The sequence below is a fragment of the Osmerus eperlanus genome, chromosome 18, assembly GCF_963692335.1.
Source record: "Osmerus eperlanus chromosome 18, fOsmEpe2.1, whole genome shotgun sequence".
In the NCBI taxonomy this organism is placed as follows: Eukaryota; Metazoa; Chordata; class Actinopteri; order Osmeriformes; family Osmeridae; genus Osmerus; species Osmerus eperlanus.
This window is the reverse complement of record NC_085035.1, coordinates 4620542-4640777: the sequence shown is the minus strand read 5'-3', so window position 1 is coordinate 4640777 and position 20236 is coordinate 4620542. Positions and strand designations below refer to the sequence as shown.

Below are 20236 nucleotides of genomic sequence, written 5' to 3'. Positions count from 1 at the left end.
TTTTTTTATTTTTAAATGAACCTTCTTCTTCTTTTGGTTTGTCTGAAATCTGATGGCTACTATTTTTATGCAGATAGGAACGAGCCGAAAGACCTATTATGAATTATCACTGACATGTTGTTGTCCGTATCGTCTTTAAATTTTTATCATAAATAGGTTACAAACCTAATACAGTACAGAGTGGCCTGTCATTCCAACTAGTGTCTTGAGTCTCCTGGCACTATACCTTATCTCACGGATACAGATTTACGGTGTCAGGTTTAGGATTTGCCCTGAAAAAGATTGTTTTGAATAAATAAACCCAATAAACCTAAATTCTGAGGAAAATTATAGTTACCATGTGATTCTTGTTTTTTATATGTTTGAACGTATCCATTAATTGTAGATATGTGGGAGGTAGGGTTAATATTTGATGTTTGAATGTAGAGAAGGCCGTTCTATTTATGACCACATGGTTGTGCTGTACCCACACTGTTATATGTTCATAAGGTTCACTCTTAGTTTCAGTGCATTATGAATATTTTGTTCATTTTTGCATAAAACACATATACAGGCAAGACTGTACACTGATTCTTTCCCAAAAGGTCGATGCATTCACTTGCTTTGTGACAAGGTAGTTATGTGTAAGTACTGTATGTACATCCCACACAGTGTGATATGCATACTGGATGTTTGAAAGGAATATCAAACCTGGAAAAGCACTGTTAAAACCCACTCCCTCGTTTGCATAATAATAATTGGCCACCATTAGAGATACACAACACAATGATGTGATTATTTAAATTTTATGAAGTACAATCTTCAAGTGGGGCCTATTTAAAGCAATACTGTATATGTTCACTACACTATCAATTGCAAAGGTCCATTGATAGTAGGAGAGGTAGACTGCAATTTCCAAAACATTAGTGAACAAGGTAGAACTGAGAATTTACAGCAAGGTTCATTCCTCAAAGACTGCATTACCCATAGTCCTGTGTGTTGGACAGGTACAGCCATGTTGTAGGAAATCCGCTTGTGCGGGATTACTGTAATCCGACAGAGTCTGGACGACACATCGGATCACGACAAAAACCAAAACCCAGAGGCCTGGACCAGATGTACCTCGTCCGAGAAAAAACAGATGAATTTAAGACATGTTCTGACGAACGATTGGAATATCTGATGATATTGATTGACAGCGCGCGCTTGGAGATCGTTTCCTGAAGTGTTCGATTCATCTGACAGAAATTGACAGCAGCTGGGCATCACCGCATCGTAGGACAGGGAGGGCATTAAAAAGCTTTAATTAGTGGTTTAAGAGAACTTCCCCTTTCCCTTCCCCCTACAGGTTTACATTCGTACCTAGTTTAACGTTAGCTCCACTACCCTAGTCTGGTCGCCTTGTCGAAGGAGTGGAACACTGCTGATCCAGAGGTGCTAAACAGAGCTAGCTAGCACAGCTAGCTCATTTTAGCTAGCTAGCTACGCGGAGGAATTCGAACCTTTAGCTAGGCTGCTAGCCATTTCCCGACGCAGAGATAAGAAGAAGGATGTCGGGGAAAGACCAAAATAAACTTTCAACCATCGACCGGCCGATCAAAGGTATAAATGCATTATTCTAAATGGAAATGAACAAGTGGTCACAGGAAGTTGCATGTAGCTCGCTACGGCTAGCTATCTAGCTAACATTATAGCAAGCGGCCAGGTTTGACGGGTAGCTAGGTTTCTCGCCGTTGACTAGCTGTTAGCCACAAAGATGCAAATATGAATGCAGCTCATTCACTGCATGTCCAATTCAATGCATTTATTTAGTTATTAACATTTTGCTAAAATAATCTCGCTAGATAGTTTGATTGAAAATCATTGCAAACATTGCAAAGCACAATGTGATAACAAGCAAGTTGCTGCATGCATACTTGATAGAAATACAGAATCTAGCCGGTAGAAATCCAACCGTATTTATGTCCCTCCGAGGATGACCAAGAATTTATCAAATTTAAACTACGGGGCAGCAATTTCTAGGTCCTGTCTCCTGCCTACCAAAATACACAATTCTGCAAGTTACAGTATTGTGTTTTCTGGATGCTCGAAGTTTAGATTGTCTTATTAAACATTACTTCACTGGTTATGAATTAGTTGTAATTGGGATTTAGTTCTTCAGCAATGCAGTCGTTGAATAAATACTTGTGTTTGTGAGAGAACTGTTCCATCTATACTGATGTGCAAGGAGATGAGCTGTGTTGTCTGCCCGGCAGATTCATTTCCTTGATTAACAAGGTCTCCGTGTCGGTTTCTGCCTGTCTGTGACTGGTCGTGTATGATAGGCTCAGTGGGGTTTGGAAGGCTTAGAAGCCTAAAGCTGCAGGAGAGAGCATGAGGTCATTAAACCTGCCTCCCTCTTTTGAGTGGCAGCCACTGCCTTGCAAGACACGGCACTAACACTTTGAGTACCCTGGCTCGCCTCCACGCTCACACAATCACAGCACCATTCCCTCAATCAATCACTCACTCTCGTTATTCGTCCACGCGTTTAGTCTTGCGTCCTCTGTGGAAATGGCAGGCAGATCTCTGAGGGGCTGAGGGCCAGGGTTTATATTTTGACCTTTTGGCTTAGTTACCGATGGTAACAGGATCCACCCAGCCATTGGCATCACCCAGCCTGTGTAATGATTCTGTCCTCATTCATGATTGATGGACTCGGGGCCTTTGATGGCACTGTCCTGGCTCCTGTGATGGAGCTCTGCCGTGGGGCCTGTCTCTGATTCTTGTCTGGGGTTGGGTCCTGTGATGGAGCTCTGCCATAGGGGCCTGTCTCTGATTCTTGTCTGGGGTTGGGTCCTGTGATGCAACACCACCATGGGTTCCATTCATCCACAGATGCACCTGTCAGCTATAGTAATCAGCAGCTACATTGTTCGTCTCAGTAAGAGCCTTGCTGTGGCAGTTATACCTCCAGTTGTAGATAAACCAGTTCAAGGACTCTGACTTGATGCTGAATCTGCGTGACCTGGTTTGGTTTGAGTTATTTTACGCTAACTAGATCACTGGGCCAATAGTTTGTGGGCATGTGTGCTTGCCAGAGTGTGGGCATGCTACAGTGAGTGTGTGTGTGCGCGCGGTCTGCCTTTTGGCAATTGGTTCAAACACGTCCAGAGGAGAGTCAAGAGCTATGACTGGTTGAGGTGTGTGTATGTGTGTGAAGAGAAACATGGTACCACCCTGTTGTGTGCGTGTGTGTGTGTGTGTGTGTAACAGCTGCTTCATTTGTCAGTCAAATCGCCCTTTTCCGGGTAGTTCCCTACCAGTCCTCCATGCAAATATTTTCTCTTCTCGCTCTCGGCGGCCACCCGACTCACTTGAAGCAGCCGTACACAACCGGAGTAGGCTCAGACACTGCCAGCCTGCGCCAGGCGTGCTGCCCGAGTACAGATAAACAACTTGGGAGACGCATGCACATCCTTAAGATGGAGGCCCATCGCATCCTCCTGTGATGGGATCGCTCTCTCTGGCCATTGAACTGTGGCGGGGGGGGTGCTGCCAGTCTTGTCTCTACAGGGAAGCTGTGGCCTAACACGGCACAGCCTCAGGGTTGACTGTAGAGCTGGTTTGGTTTATGCGGCACCCCAAGGCTGGATATCCACATGAATAGCAAAGTAGATCTTGTATTAATCCGGTTAAGTGTTTAAAAAAAGAAAAAACAAGAAAAAACGGGTCAAAGAACCAGGCGACTGTGTGTGTGTGTTTTGATTCGAGTGTGTGCGTTCGCTCCGTAGCCGTGCCGTACCCCCCCGGCACGCGCCTCACTGTCCGAGACCTCTACGTGGACGGGCGGCCCAGCGTGGAGCTGCTGAAGGGCCACCTGGTGAAGGAAGGGCGCCTGGAGGAGGAGGCGGCCCTGCGCATCATCAACGACGGGGCCAACATCCTCCGGCAGGAGAAGTGCATGCTGGAGGTGGAGGCGCCCATCACAGGTAGGGAAAAAAAAGCCCCTGCCCCTCCATTGTCCTCCCCCTCAGTTTTCCTCCCCCTTCCCCTCTCCGTGAGATCCTCCTGTGAGGGACTGGATGTGCATACGGTGTAATGCTCCGGTTTGTGTGTGTGTGTGTGTGTTTGTAGTATGTGGAGATGTCCATGGGCAGTTCTTTGACCTGATGAAGCTGTTTGAGGTGGGAGGTTCCCCCAGCAGTACCCGCTACCTGTTCCTGGGAGACTATGTAGACCGAGGGTACTTCAGCATCGAGGTATGCGTGCGTGTGTGTGTGTGTTTCTGCATCTGCTATTTCATCTGACATTTAGAGTCATGGCCTGTTACCCGACCTAGAGTCTCAGGGCTTAGGAGCGCATCTTTAAATAGACAAGGCGGGGGGTTGTGGGTGAGGGGGTAGCACACATATGCACAAACGTACACTCTATATATTCCTGGACCCCCCCCCCACACACTCACACCCACCCACTCACACACTCATTCACACTCAAACTAGCAGCACACATACTGTCCAGCCTGTGATGTCGTGTGCCTCTGGGCTTTGCGTCCCACTTTTCGAAACAATCTGGGGAACGAACCGATCTTAGCCAGTCAGAACGAGTCGAGCTCGGCTTTTTTTATATTTTTTTATTGGCCACAATCGTGCCTCCTCATTAAAAATAGTTGTCCCCCCGTTGGCATAACGGCACGGCGATTCGATACGCCTGCATAGCCAGAGCTCCACTGGTAGTCGAGACGCGCCGTGTTATTTCACCAACCACTGCTCAGAGTGCATTAGGAACGTGGCAGGTGACATAACAGTTGGCATGCTGGTCTTTAAATGGAGTGCAAGGTGCCTCTCTCAGCCCTGTCAGGGGTTACTGTCAACCCTCTGTTCTATGCTGCTAATGGGCACCCCTTCCCTCCCTCCCTCCCGGCTCTCTCCAGTGCGTGCTGTACCTGTGGACTCTGAAGATCAACCACCCCACCACTCTCTTCCTGCTCCGAGGCAACCACGAGTGCCGACATCTCACAGAGTACTTCACCTTCAAACAAGAGTGTGAGTGTTCCTTATCGCCCCGGGCGGTTCACCTTCAGCCAGAGGTCTTCCACAAGGCCGGCCCCAGACTCCCCTGCCAATTGCGGCTCCTCTGTGCTCTGCTCGAACCTGCCTCACGAGCAGTGAGCAGGGACATGTTTTGCTTCCATTTATCCGAACTGTGTGTGCGTGTTGTCTTTGTGTCCTACAGGTAAAATAAAGTACTCAGAGCGTGTGTATGATGCTTGTATGGAAGCGTTTGACTGCCTGCCCCTGGCTGCGCTCCTTAACCAGCAGTTCCTGTGCGTGCACGGAGGCCTGAGCCCTGAAATCACCTGCCTGGACGACATCCGCAAGGTGACCCCCCCCTCCCCCTCCTAACTCCTAACCCAGGCCTAGCTCCTTAACAAGGGGCTTCTTTATGAGGCTCAGTAACCCTGGGGGGAAAAACCGGTGTGGTTTAGCTCATGGCTTGTTTTTTGTTTTTAATACCCCGGTGTTTGGCACAGCTGGACCGGTTTAAGGAGCCTCCGGCGTTCGGGCCCATGTGCGACCTGCTGTGGTCGGACCCGGGGGAGGACTACGGCTCGGAGAAGACCCAGGAGCACTTCTGCCACAACAGCGTGCGGGGCTGCTCCTACTTCTACAGGTACGCCCCCCCCCCCTCCCCAACCGCCCGCCGGCTCCCCATACCCATTCACGCCGTCTCGATCTCCCCCATCACCCACTCAACTGCGAACCAGATCTCTCTCTCGCTCTCTGTCCTTCCCTCTCCTCTCCAGCACCTTCCCGCCACGGTACATTCCGTGTTTGTTTGTGTGACATATGCGGCGAATGAACCCGATTCTGATTCTCCAATACCTCTCCTCTCTCCCAGTTACCCAGCAGTATGTGACTTCCTGATGAACAACAACCTGTTGTCGGTAATACGAGCACACGAAGCCCAGGACGCGGGGTGAGTAACGCCCGCCTCCGCCCCGCTCTCGGCAGGGCTTTTCTGGGCCACTATGTCGACCCGCCTGGGTGTTTTGAGGTCCACGGCAGTGCTTCCCAACCCTGGTCCTCAGGGGACCCCCCCCTCCCTGTCCTGCATGTTCTAGAGGTTTCACTGCTCCAACACACCTGATTCAAGTTGATGTGTGTTGTCTGGCTCAGCAGAAGCGTCCTGCTGCAAGGTCGGCTGATCTGTAAGCCAAACGTCCTCTCTGGTCACGCTAACCGGCACGTTCCCTCTGCCAGGTATCGAATGTACAGGAAAAGCCAGACGACAGGCTTCCCGTCCTTAATCACCATCTTCTCAGCTCCAAACTACCTTGATGTATACAATAACAAAGGTAAGGGGAGCCATGGCAACAGCCAATGGAAACCATGGCAACACTTAGGAGCAGATCTGCTCGCGGCCAGGGGTGTATGAATTATTATGAGGGTTAATTTGTGTGCGCGTGTGCTCTGTTCTTTAGCGGCCGTGCTGAAGTACGAGAACAACGTGATGAACATCCGCCAGTTTAACTGCTCCCCTCATCCCTACTGGCTGCCCAACTTCATGGACGTCTTCACCTGGTCCCTGCCCTTCGTGGGAGAGAAAGGTGGGCGGGAGGGTGTGTGTGTGTGTGTGTGTGTGTGCGTGCGTGCGTGGGTAGGGGAACGAGTAGGCCGGTTCGCTGGACCGTGTTGTCACGGTGTGGGCGGACTGCGCACGACCGTCGATCGTAGTAACCATGTGGTGTAACGGAATGGTGGGGGTGGGGGTGTTTTGGAAGGTGTGCGTTAACCGTATGCGTGCGTGTTTGTGCGTTCCCACAGTGACTGAGATGCTGGTTAACGTGCTGAACATCTGCTCCGACGATGAGCTCATGTCGGAGGGAGACGACACGTGTGAGGGTAAGACACCCGCCCTCTCTCTCCCCCTCTCTCTCCCTCTCTCACTCACTCACTCACTCACTCACTCACTCTCACTCTCTCACGCAGTGAGGAACTTGAACATTTTGAGGAAGCGAACTTGTTATTTCGACAATGGCCCAGTACTGGCCTATTTCATCACCCGTTGCATTCGAAAATAGACACGAAAAAAAGGCCCTGAGTTATTGTGGAGTTGTGACTGATGTCACCTCCCCACTGATAACAAGTGAAATATGACTCCCCACTTCCCCTACTGCCTGCACTAGTACCAGAGGCAGTGGTCCATCAATAGGACCCTATCGTGGCTCTGCCTCAAGCCCAGCACAGCCCTCTCCCTGGGGACCGACCAAATGCAAAGGCTCCCTCCACGCCCTGGGTCACACACTTACACTGATGTCCCTCGACAGCATAGATATATATATATATATATATATTTTTTTTTTTAAACGACAGATTTGAATCGACTTCCTTCCCCCTGTTGACGATGGCTATTCTAGGGTGATTTCTGGGGTGGGGGGGGGGGGGGGGTTGGGGATGATGTTGCGGAGGGCTGGCGATGCTCTCTGCTGTTGTCGCAGAGGGAGGCTTCGGATGAGGTTCTCAGGAGCATCCCTTTAATGCTGCCAGGTTACCATGGTATCACTCCGACAAAGCTCTCGTCAACGCAAACCACTCGCTGAACCGTGTGGGTGTGTGTCAACTGAACCGTGTGGGTGTGTGCTAGCGAAGGGCCAGCAGCGGCCTTTAATGGTCCTCTAACCCTGCAATGTTCTCTCTCGCTCGCTCCCCATTTCCTCCTCTCTGTCTCTCTCTCCCTCTCCCCATTTCCTCCTCTCTGTCTCTCTCTCCCTCTCCCCATTTCCTCCTCTCTCTCTCACTCACTCTCTCCCCATTTCCTCCTCCCTCTCTCTCTCTCTCACCCACTCTCCCCTCTCTGTCTCTCTCTCCCTGTCACTCAGGTGGAACTCCTGCCGTCAGGAAGGAGGTGATCAGGAATAAGATCCGAGCTATTGGGAAGATGGCCCGTGTCTTCTCTGTGCTCAGGTGTGTATTTTGCGCATGCATCCAATATCCTGTGTGTGTGTGCGCAAGAGAGCCTGGTGCAGTCAGTAAAGCTTGTACCTCTTGCGTAGCGCTACCTTCCATTGACTGTGTGTGTGTTTCCAGAGAGGAGAATGAGAGCGTGTTGCAACTGAAAGGCCTTACCCCGACCGGGACACTGCCTATGGGAGTCCTGTCCGGAGGCCGACAAACGCTGCAGAGCGGTAAGTCACTTGTTCACACGCGCGCACACACAGACCACCTACCATATACGTACTAACACTAACCCACACTAACTCTAACCCTCCTTCTGCCTGCACCCACTCTCTGGACAGACTAACCCAGTGCATTCTCTGAAGGGATTCTCCTTGTTGACCCCCCCCCCCCCCTCCCCCTCTCATAGAACCTTCAAGAAACACACTACCCCAGAGCCTCCTCACACACTTTCTAGAACACTCCTCAGAGACCCCCCCCCCATGTTCCACTCTTACAGAACACTGCCCTGTTTTGAAGCTTGTCCCATGTAGATTGTTCCCTCCCGATAAAACCAATGTCCCGTTTGAACACACCCCCCCTCAGCCCCATTCTAGAACTTCCCTATAGAACACGTTTAGATTCCCTCCGCATTAAACACCTACTAGTGCACTCTTTTGACCCCCCCCACCGACCCCCCCCCCCCCCCCCCCCCGCTGCACTAACCTGTCTGTCCAATGACTACCCTGTTGGGGGGTGGTGGGGGTGGGTTTTATGATTTTGGTACTAAATGATAACGTGACTGACAGATTGCATTGTTAACGTGACTGACCCGATTGCATTTATAACGGTACCACTCTCTCTCCGTTGGTTTTGGGCATGGCAATTCTACTCACGCTTACACAGCCACCGTAGAGGCAGAAGAGGCACGAGGTACGCAAAAAAAAAACATCTCTCTCTCTCTCTGAGCTTTCTCTATCTCTCTCTCTCTATCTCTCTGAGCTTTCTCTATATCTCTCTCTCTCTCTCCTCATTCTGTCCCTCTCTCCATCTTTATCCCTCTCCTCTCTCTCTTGCTCTTTCATTCTCTCTCTCTCTCCATCTCTTTCCCCCCCGCCCCCTCTCTCTCTCCTAAGTATTCTGTTGTTGACAAGTGGATCATGTCTCTCTCTCTCTCTGTGTGTGTTTACTCAACACTTTCAACCAGTGTGTTGATGTCAGTCGCCAGTGTCAACTCATAGTCTGGTAGACAATGAGAGCCCGATGCATACTGTACTGGCCGCACTCTCTGCAGGTCGTCCAGAACTATGTCTCTTCAGAGTGTTTTTGCCAGGTTAGAACAGGGGCTTTTCTCTGTCTCACTCTCTCTGTGATCCTTTGTCTCCACGCTGCCTTGGCCTTCGGTTCAAGTAAGTTGGCACCCTCTAACCTGCATCGGTCAGATTGTCCAGCAGCCTAGTTACTTAGTTCATCCCCCCCCCCCCCCCCTGCTCCTCCTCACCCACTAGCGCCTCTCTCTCTCGCTCTCGCCCCCTGAACCTCTTTTTTAGAACTCTTCTCACACCTCGCCCTCTTCCTACCATCCTCAACCCCCCCCTCTAGCCTCTGTCCACCTCCCTCACTCCCAATCACGTGTAGATCAGGTCAAATAACTTACTCCATTTCTGAGCTGATACTGAACGATCTTTGTCTGTGTGTCTCTCTCTCTATCCCTCTCGTGTGTGCAGCCATCCAAGGGTTCAACCCCCAGCACAAGATCCAGAGCTTCGAGGAGGCGAGGGGTCTGGACCGCATCAACGAGAGGATGCCCCCCCGCCGAGACAGCAAGCAGCAGGACAACGCCTCCCTCAACAACCTGCCGCCCGCCAGCGCCGGGCCCCCCGACAAGAACGGCACCAACGCACAGGCCTAGACACACGCCCCTCCCCTCCCGCCCCCTCCCTCCCTCCATCCTCCCCGCTCCCCGCTTGCCCTCGCTCTGCCTTTTTATCTTTCGCTCTCTGCTGCCCGCTGGCTCTGCTACCGCTCTCTGCCGCCCCCTGTATGCCAGTGCCTCCTCTCCCTCCCACTCCCATCCCTCCCTCCCTTCACGAGTTCTCCTCTTCTTATGGATCCTCCTTTCTCCAACCTCTCCTCTCTCTCTCTCTCTCTCCCCCCCCCCCCCCCCAATTCATTCTTTTTTTCCTTTCATCCTCCCCCTCTCTTTTCTTCACTGGCCTCCTCGTCTCCCCCCTCGGCAGTACGGAGGGGGATTCGGCAGGACCGTCCAACTCTCATCATGCATATTTATTTCATCATCTATACAGAATCTAATGTCGTAGTTTAAGACCGAATCTGAACAAATGATACATGATGAAAACAAAAACAAAAAGTTGAAGAAAAAAATCAAAAAGACAAGTTCAATCTGAAATGTAGATTTTGATGTGGAGTCGATGACGGTAATCACTGCCCTAATAAGCAAAGGCAACTCCATTTTGTAATTTTTTCAAGTTGATATTTGGGATTACTGACCATTTATCAGCTCCCCCGTCCTAGTGTCTGTGCTTGGCAGAGGCAGCGGTGAGGCTGCAAGCTCATCTGAAGTACCTACTATGTGTGTGTGTGCCCACCCAAAAGGGCAAGCGAGAGCACTTGAATGAAAAAATGCAAAAAATGAGACGAATCAATTGGAACCTCCATCGCATTAAATCCATCCTTTCTTAATGCCAACGATAGTGTAACTGCACTCAAAGACGGGAGCAAGTATTGACATTTATATATGTACATTTTTAAATGTTCCCTCTTTTCAATGTGATGTTTACTTTAATTTTTTGGTTTTTATTTTTATTTTTACAAAACCTAGAATTAGGCGTAATACCCTGAAGGGAAGGGGGGAGGCAGGAGGCATGAAGGGGAAAGAATGTTGGAGGGGGAGGGGGTGTAAGGTGTGTTTGGACAGAGACAGGTGGGAGGGGTGAGGGGTTTGAAAGGGGAAGGAGGGAGAGACCAGGGTCGTCACAGTATAGTCGGGAAAGGGAAAGGAAGGGAAAATGTACTCACCCTCTCTGTTACAGGTGAAATCTGCTTATGCTTTAATGATACTGTTGGTGGTTTTTATGTTGGGGTGGTGACAAGGTGTGTTTGTTTCCGGTGTGACCATATGCGGATCAAGGAGGGAATGCGAAAGGTTGTTGTTTTGGGGGGAGGGAGCGGGGGGCGGGGCGGGAAGAATGGGGCCTTGTTCCTGAATTCTGTTCAAGTCTCAGAACATATCTCACAGAATGTACAGAAATTGTTTAATCAAGGTTTTCTTTATAGCTAAAGTTTAAAAACAAATTATAACTTTTTTTTTTTTTTTTTGTCTAGTACTTGTATTGCGAGGCCTCTTTCATTTATGTAGATGTTTCACTCCATTCAATAAAAAACTGAAAAGAACTGCTCTTGTCACCTTGTTTTGAGTTGCCGGGCGCTCTTCCACTCATGGACGGCGAGCTCGCTCTGGCGCAGAGTGGCTGCCAGCAAGGAGCTCAAGTGCGAGTGGGAGGCATTCCATTGTGATGCCTGGCGCAGTGGGAGCGAGGGACGCCGAGAGACAGAGCTCCTCGCTTTTATGTTTCACCTATGTTGCCAGGCAACACAGTACCCCACACATTAGAATTTCAAGGCTGAACATGCAGGGGAGATTGCGCAAGGGGCCTCTTATTTATTTTATTTTTTTCCCTCCCGCCCCGCCGTCATTACACCCGAGAGCCGAGCTTCATGGCACGTTTGACATTTCAAATGGACTGCGTTGCTCTGCAAATGGTGCAGTGTAAAAGGACCAACGATGGCATGGTTGTCTTAAGTAGCCTTGTCTGCTGGATGACTAGTATAGATTAGATCTCTCCCTCCCTTCTGCCTTCCCTGGCCACTCTGCAACCCCCACGCTGTTGGCCTCTGGAGACTCTCGCCCACACTGCCAGAGCAGTATGTCCTCTTATCTGCTGCTGCATCCCAGCCTGCCAGTTCTGTCGTGCCTCAGCATGTTCTGTCTTGTAGCGTAGGCTTCGAAAGTGAACGTCTTCTACCCGCTTCTGTCGCCTGCCCGTATCCGTTTGGCGTAGGCCTACAACTTGTGTTGTTTTTTTTACCGTGTTTACTGTAAATTGTATTGAGAAAACTCTTTGACCAAGCCACCGGTTGAGCCACGAGCCCACATGGCTGCTAACGGTCGGAGGTTCCATCCTTGTCTAAATAGTCACATCACAGTGAGTGAGGCTAACAAATCGATCACTTGCTGGCCTACTGAAGAAAAACGGAGATTTAAATAATCGTAGAAGCATACGAACCAAGATGTTATTCATTCCTTTAATGTATTTCCCAAATACAGCGTATCATTGAAATAACTGAGTGAGATGTGCAGACAAACGAGACAGCAGAACTATGGGGTGTGTGCAATGCCAGATGAGTGATGGTGAGTGCTGAAATGGTGTGATGAGTGACAGAAACGGGACACTGCAAGGATTAGGAAGCCTACATTGTGGATGGCCAGAGTGCAGTTATGTTGCCTACGCAGCCTCACTCATCTCTGATCCTCTCAGTTCAAAATGTGATCAGTGCTATTCACTACTGTGTAGGAGTGCCTAGGGCAACTAACAGGAGACAAGTTATAATGCAGGGTTGGATGTTAGTCATTATAAATGTGTTAGTTGCAGTAAAAACCTCTTAGCGAACAGTGTGTGGGACTAAGAAATACAATCATTTACAAATAAATATTTCCTCCAGTTAAGCACCAGTTTCCACCAGTTAACTCAACATCAAATAACATCTCACACAATAAATAAATGTACATAGTTAGGTAACTGCCATTCAAGTGAAAGATATTAATACACGAGACGATGTTAACCATGATTAGCTATCATTCAAGTAACATTAATACATGACAGTCTGGAGGCCCTGATATCACTGAAACAGGGATGTGTGTTTAAAAACGTTCAATGGTTCACGATCATGAGAATTAAATAAAAATGTCCAGCTTTTAAGGAAGCAGTGGTGTCTAGGCATGTCCGAAACAGCTGTGTGTGCGTGTGTGTTCATAGCTGAGTGAATTAGTGCATGTGTGTGTGTCCAAGGAGATGTCAGTCCATAGTGGCATCAGTCAGGGTTAGTAGAGTCCTGGGTGAAAAGTTAGTTTGGAGACAGGCTTGTTTATACAGTACTGGGACTTCTAGCAAGGTCAATGGACACAACAGGCTTGGACAGGGTAGACTAAGGGAAATATGATTGGTTTATGATACGACAGACTATTACGGAGTATATGGCAGTTCTTAGTCTTCCAGTGTTTCAGTTTGGAAGGTTGGTAGTTCTGGAATAGACTTCTTCAGGCAGCGCAGTGGTTAACGGCGTTCGAGGGATAAGATCACTTCCTGTTAGAAAAGTGAAACTTTCTTCTTCAGTTCGTTTCGTTTCCATAGTGACAGGCGGTCGAACTCAGTGATTGGCATTCCAAACAGTCGTTCGAACTCCTCAGGAGCCAGGTGCCTCTGTGAAAACAGTATCCCCCATCTGAGTTATGACGCATAGTTATGAAAACACACACATTCAACACTTATATACATTAGAAACACCAGCCATTCACACACCTCTAGTCTGGTGCGATCAACGCCTGGTGGCAGCTTACAGCGCCCTCTGTGGGTGACAATGAGCGCCTCATACGGGCACACCTGGAGAAACAGATGCAGAAACATAATAATGGAAAAATCACAAGGCCAGTCTTTTCTTTACCATTTCTTTCCTAATGACAACAACTTTGAATGCAATGTTTGTCACATAGCAGTAATGCTCCATAACTCCCAATAAAGCAAACTCTGCAACCAGAGAGAGATCCCTTCAGTTGAAATGGAGGTCCAGAAAACCAAAAAACATGGAAGGTAGACTCTCTGACTGCAGAGTTCAGCAAAGCTGGACAACATAAGTGCGTCCGTCATTAGTAGAGAAAAAAAAGCTGTGTGTGTGTTTGTAAGGGTGACTTATGAATATGTGTGTGTCAGTGTGTGTGTGTGTGTAGGGGGGGGTATTACTACACGTGTGTGTCAGTGTGTGTATGTGAGGGAGGGGTTATTAGTATGTGTGTGTGTCAGTGTGTGTGTGTGTGTGTGTGGTGACTGATATGAATGGAGAGGCACAGCTCACCTTCTGCTCCAGGATGCTCGGCAGGGAGTTTCCTCTGTCCAGACGTTCCCTCCGTGCCTCGCCATTCTTTACACACCGCAGCGTGCACAAAAGCGTATGGGCGCACACACACACACATATGATGCAGAAGAGGGCAGACATGGATTTGATTGGTTGTGTCGTGGTTACCTAATCTTAGGCTGCAACATGAACACACTCACAGAGGAGACATGCCACACAGGTGTGTGTGAGTCCAGATTATATAGGTTATCCAGATTATATAGGTTATCCAGATTATATAGGTTATGGGTCTATAGAGAGCCAAGGCTTGATATGAGGACTAGATTATTTCTGATTAGTTGCATACATCCCATTTAAATTGCAAATTGTCCTTTCTTCCATGACTAAAAGACTACATCCGTGACTAAACGGGGTCGGTGTTTAACCTGGGCTCCCTATACACTATCAGGACTGAAAGCCGTCACTACAAGCATGGACATGTCAACTGAGGATTAGAGAAGATCTGAGCGAAGAGAGGAATGTTAGACTGAGTCATGAGATCATGCCCATGCAACACGTGTTATGGAACATCCGACATGTTTACCTGAACACCTAGAAACACAGAAGAAGAGACGAGAGATTAAAGTACAACACATGAAAACAGACTATATATCTAGAACAAATAAACTCTCCTATGTCCTGCACATACTGTCTAGTTTGACATGGGTGCGCTGACGGTCCTACCTGTCCTTCCAAGGTCTGGTGAGAACTCTGCCGACTGCATCTATAAAGAGGAACGACACCAACAACCAGTTGGTATGGAAACAAACACACACAATCACTCTCACGCATACATACACAACCACACTTTCACACGCACACACACACACACTCACCCTGGTTAGGCCTGAACGGGAGGTGGACTTTGATGCAATGACAGAGGAGCCTGAGGAAAAACCACCGGTACATTCCAAGGAGAGACTTCAGTGTTTTACAGTAAACAATCGATACGTGTCTATACAACCACGTGTCCACGCGCGCACACACACAGAGAGACACAAACACACACGTACGTCCGACTTACTAGCATGCATGTGTGTCCTGTCAGGAAGCGACTGTGTCTTCCTGCGGAATTGGACGGCTTTCTCCTTTTCCTCCTTCTCCTCCTTCAGGATCAGCCGGCCCAAGTTCGACTTGATCTGGACACAGCGGACCCCCCACACAGAGTTACAGTCGCCGCGGGGCCAAACGTGCGCGGCAAACACCGTACGCGCGCGCGGTCAGATGGCCCCCCCCAGATGGCCCCCCCCAGACGGCCCCCCCAGACGGCCCCCCCCAGACGGCCCCCCCCAGACGGCCCCCCCCAGTTGGCCCCCCCCAGTTGGCCCCCCCCAGATGGCCCCCCCCAGTTGGCCCCCCCCAGACGGCCCCCCACCTTGACGAGCTCCTGCTCCTGCAGAGTCTTGGCGTCCTCCGTCAGGTCCTCGAACTCGTCCTCCTCCTCTCGCTTCTTGCTCCTCTCAATCTCTGCAGCCAGATGGGGAGGGAACCGTGTGAGAAGCCACTGACCCCCCCCCCCCCCTCTGTCGTTTCCTTTCCCAGTTCTCACCGCCGGGCCGCGGTGCTTTTGCCCTCCCGCGCGCGCGCGCACGTGTGGGTATGAGTGTGTCTGTGTGTGTGTGTGTGTGTGCGAGTTAATGTGTGTGTGTGTGTGTGTGACTGTTACCCATGGTAGCCAGTGAGGGAGGACAGGGCCAGTACTCTGTCTCTATCTTGGACGGCAGGTTGGGGTCGGGTCTCTGGGCGGCTGGGAACTTGGAGGACTGGATGATGCTGCCCTCCACATGCTTACCGACGTCTACAGATAGTTGGACGACACACACACAATCTATAGGTTTAAAAAATGCGTCGGGTGGGACGAAGTTGGACTTAGAGGTTAGGAGGTTGACCTCACCTTGTTGGTAGATGGGGGGTTTCTTGTAGATGTTGGTACCATTGTCTAAAATAAAGCGGAGAGCACAGAAAGGATCTTTACAAAACGACCGCATACTACGAATGTAGTTGAACAGGCTGGACGCATGCAAACCCTCCAGGATTTTGTGTGTGTAGGTGTGTTGGTGTGTGTGTGTGTGCGCGCACGCACACGTTTGTGTGCGCAGCGCGGTGTGTGCATGGGTGTGCACCTGGTCTGTGGAAGTGCATTAGAGAGCCGCCAGTTTTCTTGTTGTGCAGCTGCAGTGTGGAGCCCCCTGGTGACTCTGTGTCCTCCCTGCACCCCTTCAACTGACAAACACACTGGGTTAGAGCTCCACAGGCACAGAACGATCACCATAGAGACGCTAGAATCTTAGACATGTCATCACAGTCATAAAAACATGAACGGCTGAGCAAACATGACCATTACAGTTAGAATTGAGGCTGGTTCGAATAAATCCTTTCTTGATCCTTTGATCCAGGGGTGGAGGTTTGTTTTCAAATGTGGGTGGGACAGCTTTTTTTAATAGCTGAGAATGTGGCAGTTTTCATAACAAAAAGGGAGGGGTACAGATTTCATGTTTTCAAAACGTTTTGTGTATAATGAAACTTACGCCCTGACTTTGATCCTCAACGATTTCTTTCAGATGAGCGATTTGAGTACAGTTTGAAACAGTGTCATGACTCTTTAACCATTGACTTAAACTTACTTCAATGATGAGCACTAAATCATACACATTTTCGGTCGTTCAATCATCAAAGCATAGTATTCAGACTGTAAGTGTTCAATCCAAAACAATTTGACTGCAGCACATTTGTCCCAGAGCCTCTACACAGGTCTTACCGCAGGTGAGGGAGGCGGAGAGCCCGAAGGAGGAGGAGAGGCTGGGGGGGGTGAGACCGACCTCTGGTGGAGGAGAGGAGAACAGTTAGAGAAGAAGAGAACAGGCCAATCCAGTGTCGTGAGCCTAAGAAGAACCATCCTGCGTGTCCTGGGCCCTACCTCCCTGCGTGGCTGGTCCAGCGACGAGAAGCTGAGGTGAGGCTGGTAGGTCATGAGGTCAGGCCTCTCCACCTCCAGGATGGCTTTGTCCCTGGGCAGAGCCGCCAGGTCTCTGTAGCCCACCACCTGGTCATTCACACGCGCCTGCCACAACACACACGTTGTCGACAAGTGTTTTTCGCATCGTGTATGTTCTTGGGTAATCAAGCGTGTAAGAGATGGTCTTACTGTGATACTGGTGGCAGGTGAGCCAGGGGCACTAGGACCCCTCGATGAGGACAGGCTAATAGGGGCTACCCCTCCCTCCACCTACATGCAGAAAAAACATGTATTAATCAGAATGTTTAAACTTCGCTGGCCCTTTTATCTAAAGCCACATGCAGGGGGGGAATTTGAACCTGGGACTTCATGATCTGAGCAACACCTATCCCCCACACATAAACAATCCAACAAACACCATTAACATCCTGATACATGAGATGTTTTCAGGAGATAGTCAGGTGTGTCAAGATTCCAAAAATGGGAGGTTTCAGATATGGGCAGGTGTGAGTTCAGGTTGTACCTTCTGCATGACTGGAGTGTGACCCTCCTGTTGTTCAGACCAGATGGCTTTAAGAGAAGAGAATGGTAAAGACCAAAGAGAGAGAGAAAGAGAGAGAAAAGAAAGGAAAGACGTCAAAACTAGAACAACAATAGGGTTTTAGGGAAGCATCTCAATTAAGCACCAAATAGCCATTGATATCAAGGTAGATGTGGCACGAAATCTAAGCCCGATGTGGCCATTGGTTGTGAATACCTCTTTACCCCTTGCACTAGCGAACCCATTAGTTCAATTCCACAAAAATGTGTAGAATCTCAACACTGTGATCCTGCTCTAACTCACACACAAACACAGAGAGCATGAGAGATAGAGAGAGAGGCAGAGACACAAAGAGAGAGAGAGACAGAGACAGAGAGAGAGAGAGAGAGAGAGAGAGAGAGAGAGAGAGAGAGAGAGAGAGAGGGAGAAGTCAGGAGGGACGAGCGAGCAAGTCCCTCGGGCTGTGTAATGGATAATGAAGACAAAGACTCTCTGTAAAAGATTGGGAGAGTCAAATTATAGGAGCTACGAGTCTACCAGAGCCCCTTCTAACGTTTAGTATGGGCCTCAGACCTCTCCCCCTGCCCCCCTGCCCCCCTGGCCCTCTGCCTCCCTGGCCCAGAAGTAGCCAGTCTCATTTGTTTCACAGGGAAACTCGAGAGCGAGACAGAAAGCGCTGTAGACAAAAACATGGAGGGAGTGGCAGAGAACGAGCACTTATCACATAAACGAATCCACCTCTGAAGACTGGGACCGAGAGGGGGAGCACAAACAACAGGAGAAGGTAGTATGGATCCTGCTGTTAGAGGGGAAATCCTCTGCTGGAGGATCCCTGCTTCCTCCGACTCCCTCCTGCTTCCGCCCATCCTCCTCTGCTGCTCTCCCCGCTGTCTCTGCCTCTCCCTCTGCATGTGAACCACACCACCATCCCCCCCCTCTTCCTCCGCCCCCCCCCCCCCTTCCCTGTGCTGTTTATCAGTTCGCCCAGCCAAGCCGACGCCCAGCCAAGCCTCAACAGCTATTGCCACGGATACACACCTCCCTCTGGAAATGAGCATCGAGCAGAACATTAGCTCTCTCTCTATCCATTCATCTACCACTTTTAAAAAAATCTTTAACTGGTCAGTCTCAAGTATAGTGCCAGGAAGTGTGTGCATGTGCAGACTCAGCACTCTTCCTGTTGGGTGGGTGGATTACCAGTGATCTATTGGGAACTTCTCTGGGAACTACTGAGCATCCTGATCTGTTAAGGGATCTATATTGATTAGTTGGATTTAGGTCAGTCTTACATAGTGGAATCTGTAGAGTAGGATGGCATTGGGTTCCTTGTATAAGGAGTGATGGTTGTGTATGTTTCGGCTGTGTGGTTACAGGGTCGCTAACGGTGATGTAGGCTGGTCTGGCAATTCTTGGCACTGTAGTTTATTGCTTATGTTGAATAAATCAATAGATTTGTTAGTACCAGAGGGATGTTTTAGGATGCTCAAGTCAAGCTTTCAAAGATCAACAGTGCTGCCAAACTATCCATTACTTCTCTGGCCTCCTATCTGCTCCTGTAGGCCATCAGGAGCTGTCAGATCCAGACCATGACCAGAGATCCTCTTAGCTAGCAAAAAGCAAGAGCTTTTTTTCATCTTATGAAATATCATGGTCTTCTGTCTCCAGTCCCAGCCTCTCTCTCTCTCTCTCTCTCTCTCTCTCTCTCTCTCTCTCTCTCTCTCTCTCTCACACACATACACACACACATACATACAGAAATAAAACATAAAGCTGCAACTTCATCTGAAGTCGTCATCTTTGAGGTGAACCACCGTAAATGCACTAATTCAAGAAGCATATTCTGACGTCTCTCTTCTCTTTGGTGCTGACTCGAAGAGGTACACAATCTCACATCAGGAGGATTCATTTTAATATAGTCTTACATTATGTGTCATAATAATACAATATTGCCTACAGCATGTAGGTCACAGTACCAGCGGGGCTGGTGTCCTTGTCAGGAGAAACGAAACGAATCGCGACAAACGCGCCACATGAGATGCGAGCCTATAATAAAGCTTTAGACATAAAACCGAAACCTCACAATCGGCAAGAATTTTCTTTTATTTTTACAGGAACAAGATTAAGCAAAATCCTTCGTTTATTGGCAACACTGAGATAACATAAATACCGTTTAGATTGCACGTAATCATGGCCTGTCAGTAAACGCGCGCATGAAGGAGAGGGAACGAGACAAGTGCGCCTCACTGCAAAACATGGACTGAACCCGCACTCGGTATCATATCTGCCTCCAAATGATAAAATATAAAGCATTCTAATCCTACCTCCTAATAACGAAGAAGAATAATCCAAGGATCGAATCAGCTCTGTGGCCCGTTCCAAAATGTATGGCAGCGAAATCTCACATCAGTCGCGTGCCATAGACCAGGCCTATCGGTCTGACGCTCCTGTAGACTTCGAGGTTGGAGGAGCAACGGGGGGAGGGGGGCAGGGGCGTGTGCGTTTTAGGTACGGGACTGATGCTAGGGTCTGGTCTCCCCTATGTCAGAGGAAGTTGTTTCCCTGTTGCTGCTTCTCGACAGTGGACCAGACCACTCTCGCTGTGGGGGTGATCATAGAGAAACATTGTGTTTTAGAAAATAACGGTAACCAACAAGT

At 49.2% G+C, this 20236-nt stretch overlaps 2 protein-coding genes across 5 annotated transcripts; one reads left to right on the top strand and one right to left on the bottom strand.

The window, feature by feature from the left end:
- The first annotated feature begins 1014 nt into the window (after positions 1–1014).
- On the top strand, positions 1015–10604 carry ppp3ccb (protein phosphatase 3, catalytic subunit, gamma isozyme, b). Of its 3 annotated transcripts, none has more exons than XM_062483937.1 (14): positions 1015–1581; positions 3753–3950; positions 4096–4220; positions 4892–5003; positions 5194–5339; positions 5492–5631; positions 5860–5937; positions 6222–6316; positions 6443–6568; positions 6786–6863; positions 7841–7925; positions 8049–8146; positions 8802–8828; positions 9632–10604. In XM_062483937.1, the coding sequence occupies exons 1-14, from the start codon at positions 1530–1532 to the stop codon at positions 9805–9807; spliced, it is 1536 nt and encodes a 511-aa protein (XP_062339921.1). In that variant the 5' UTR covers positions 1015–1529; the 3' UTR covers positions 9808–10604. The 3 variants fall into 3 exon arrangements, with proteins under 3 accessions (XP_062339921.1, XP_062339920.1, XP_062339922.1); XM_062483936.1 differs by having other exon boundaries at positions 9623–10604; XM_062483938.1 differs by lacking the exon at positions 8802–8828 and having other exon boundaries at positions 9623–10604.
- Positions 10605–12207: 1603 nt separating this feature from the next.
- On the bottom strand, positions 12208–20145 carry dmtn (dematin actin binding protein). 2 transcript variants are annotated; one of them, XR_009932661.1, is made up of 15 exons: positions 19903–20145; positions 17564–17610; positions 17230–17310; positions 17002–17145; positions 16843–16905; positions 16208–16307; positions 15979–16023; positions 15751–15882; positions 15460–15551; positions 15109–15223; positions 14921–14970; positions 14769–14808; positions 14046–14111; positions 13496–13576; positions 12208–13396 (listed from the first exon to the last, which is right to left on the bottom strand). XR_009932661.1 is itself a non-coding variant. In XM_062483944.1 (15 exons), the coding sequence occupies exons 2-15, from the start codon at positions 17570–17572 to the stop codon at positions 13283–13285; spliced, it is 1140 nt and encodes a 379-aa protein (XP_062339928.1). In that variant the 5' UTR covers positions 17573–17610; positions 19903–20142; the 3' UTR covers positions 12208–13282. The 2 variants fall into 2 exon arrangements, 1 of the variants encoding a protein (XP_062339928.1); XM_062483944.1 differs by having other exon boundaries at positions 14761–14808; positions 19903–20142.
- Positions 20146–20236: the final 91 nt, after the last annotated feature.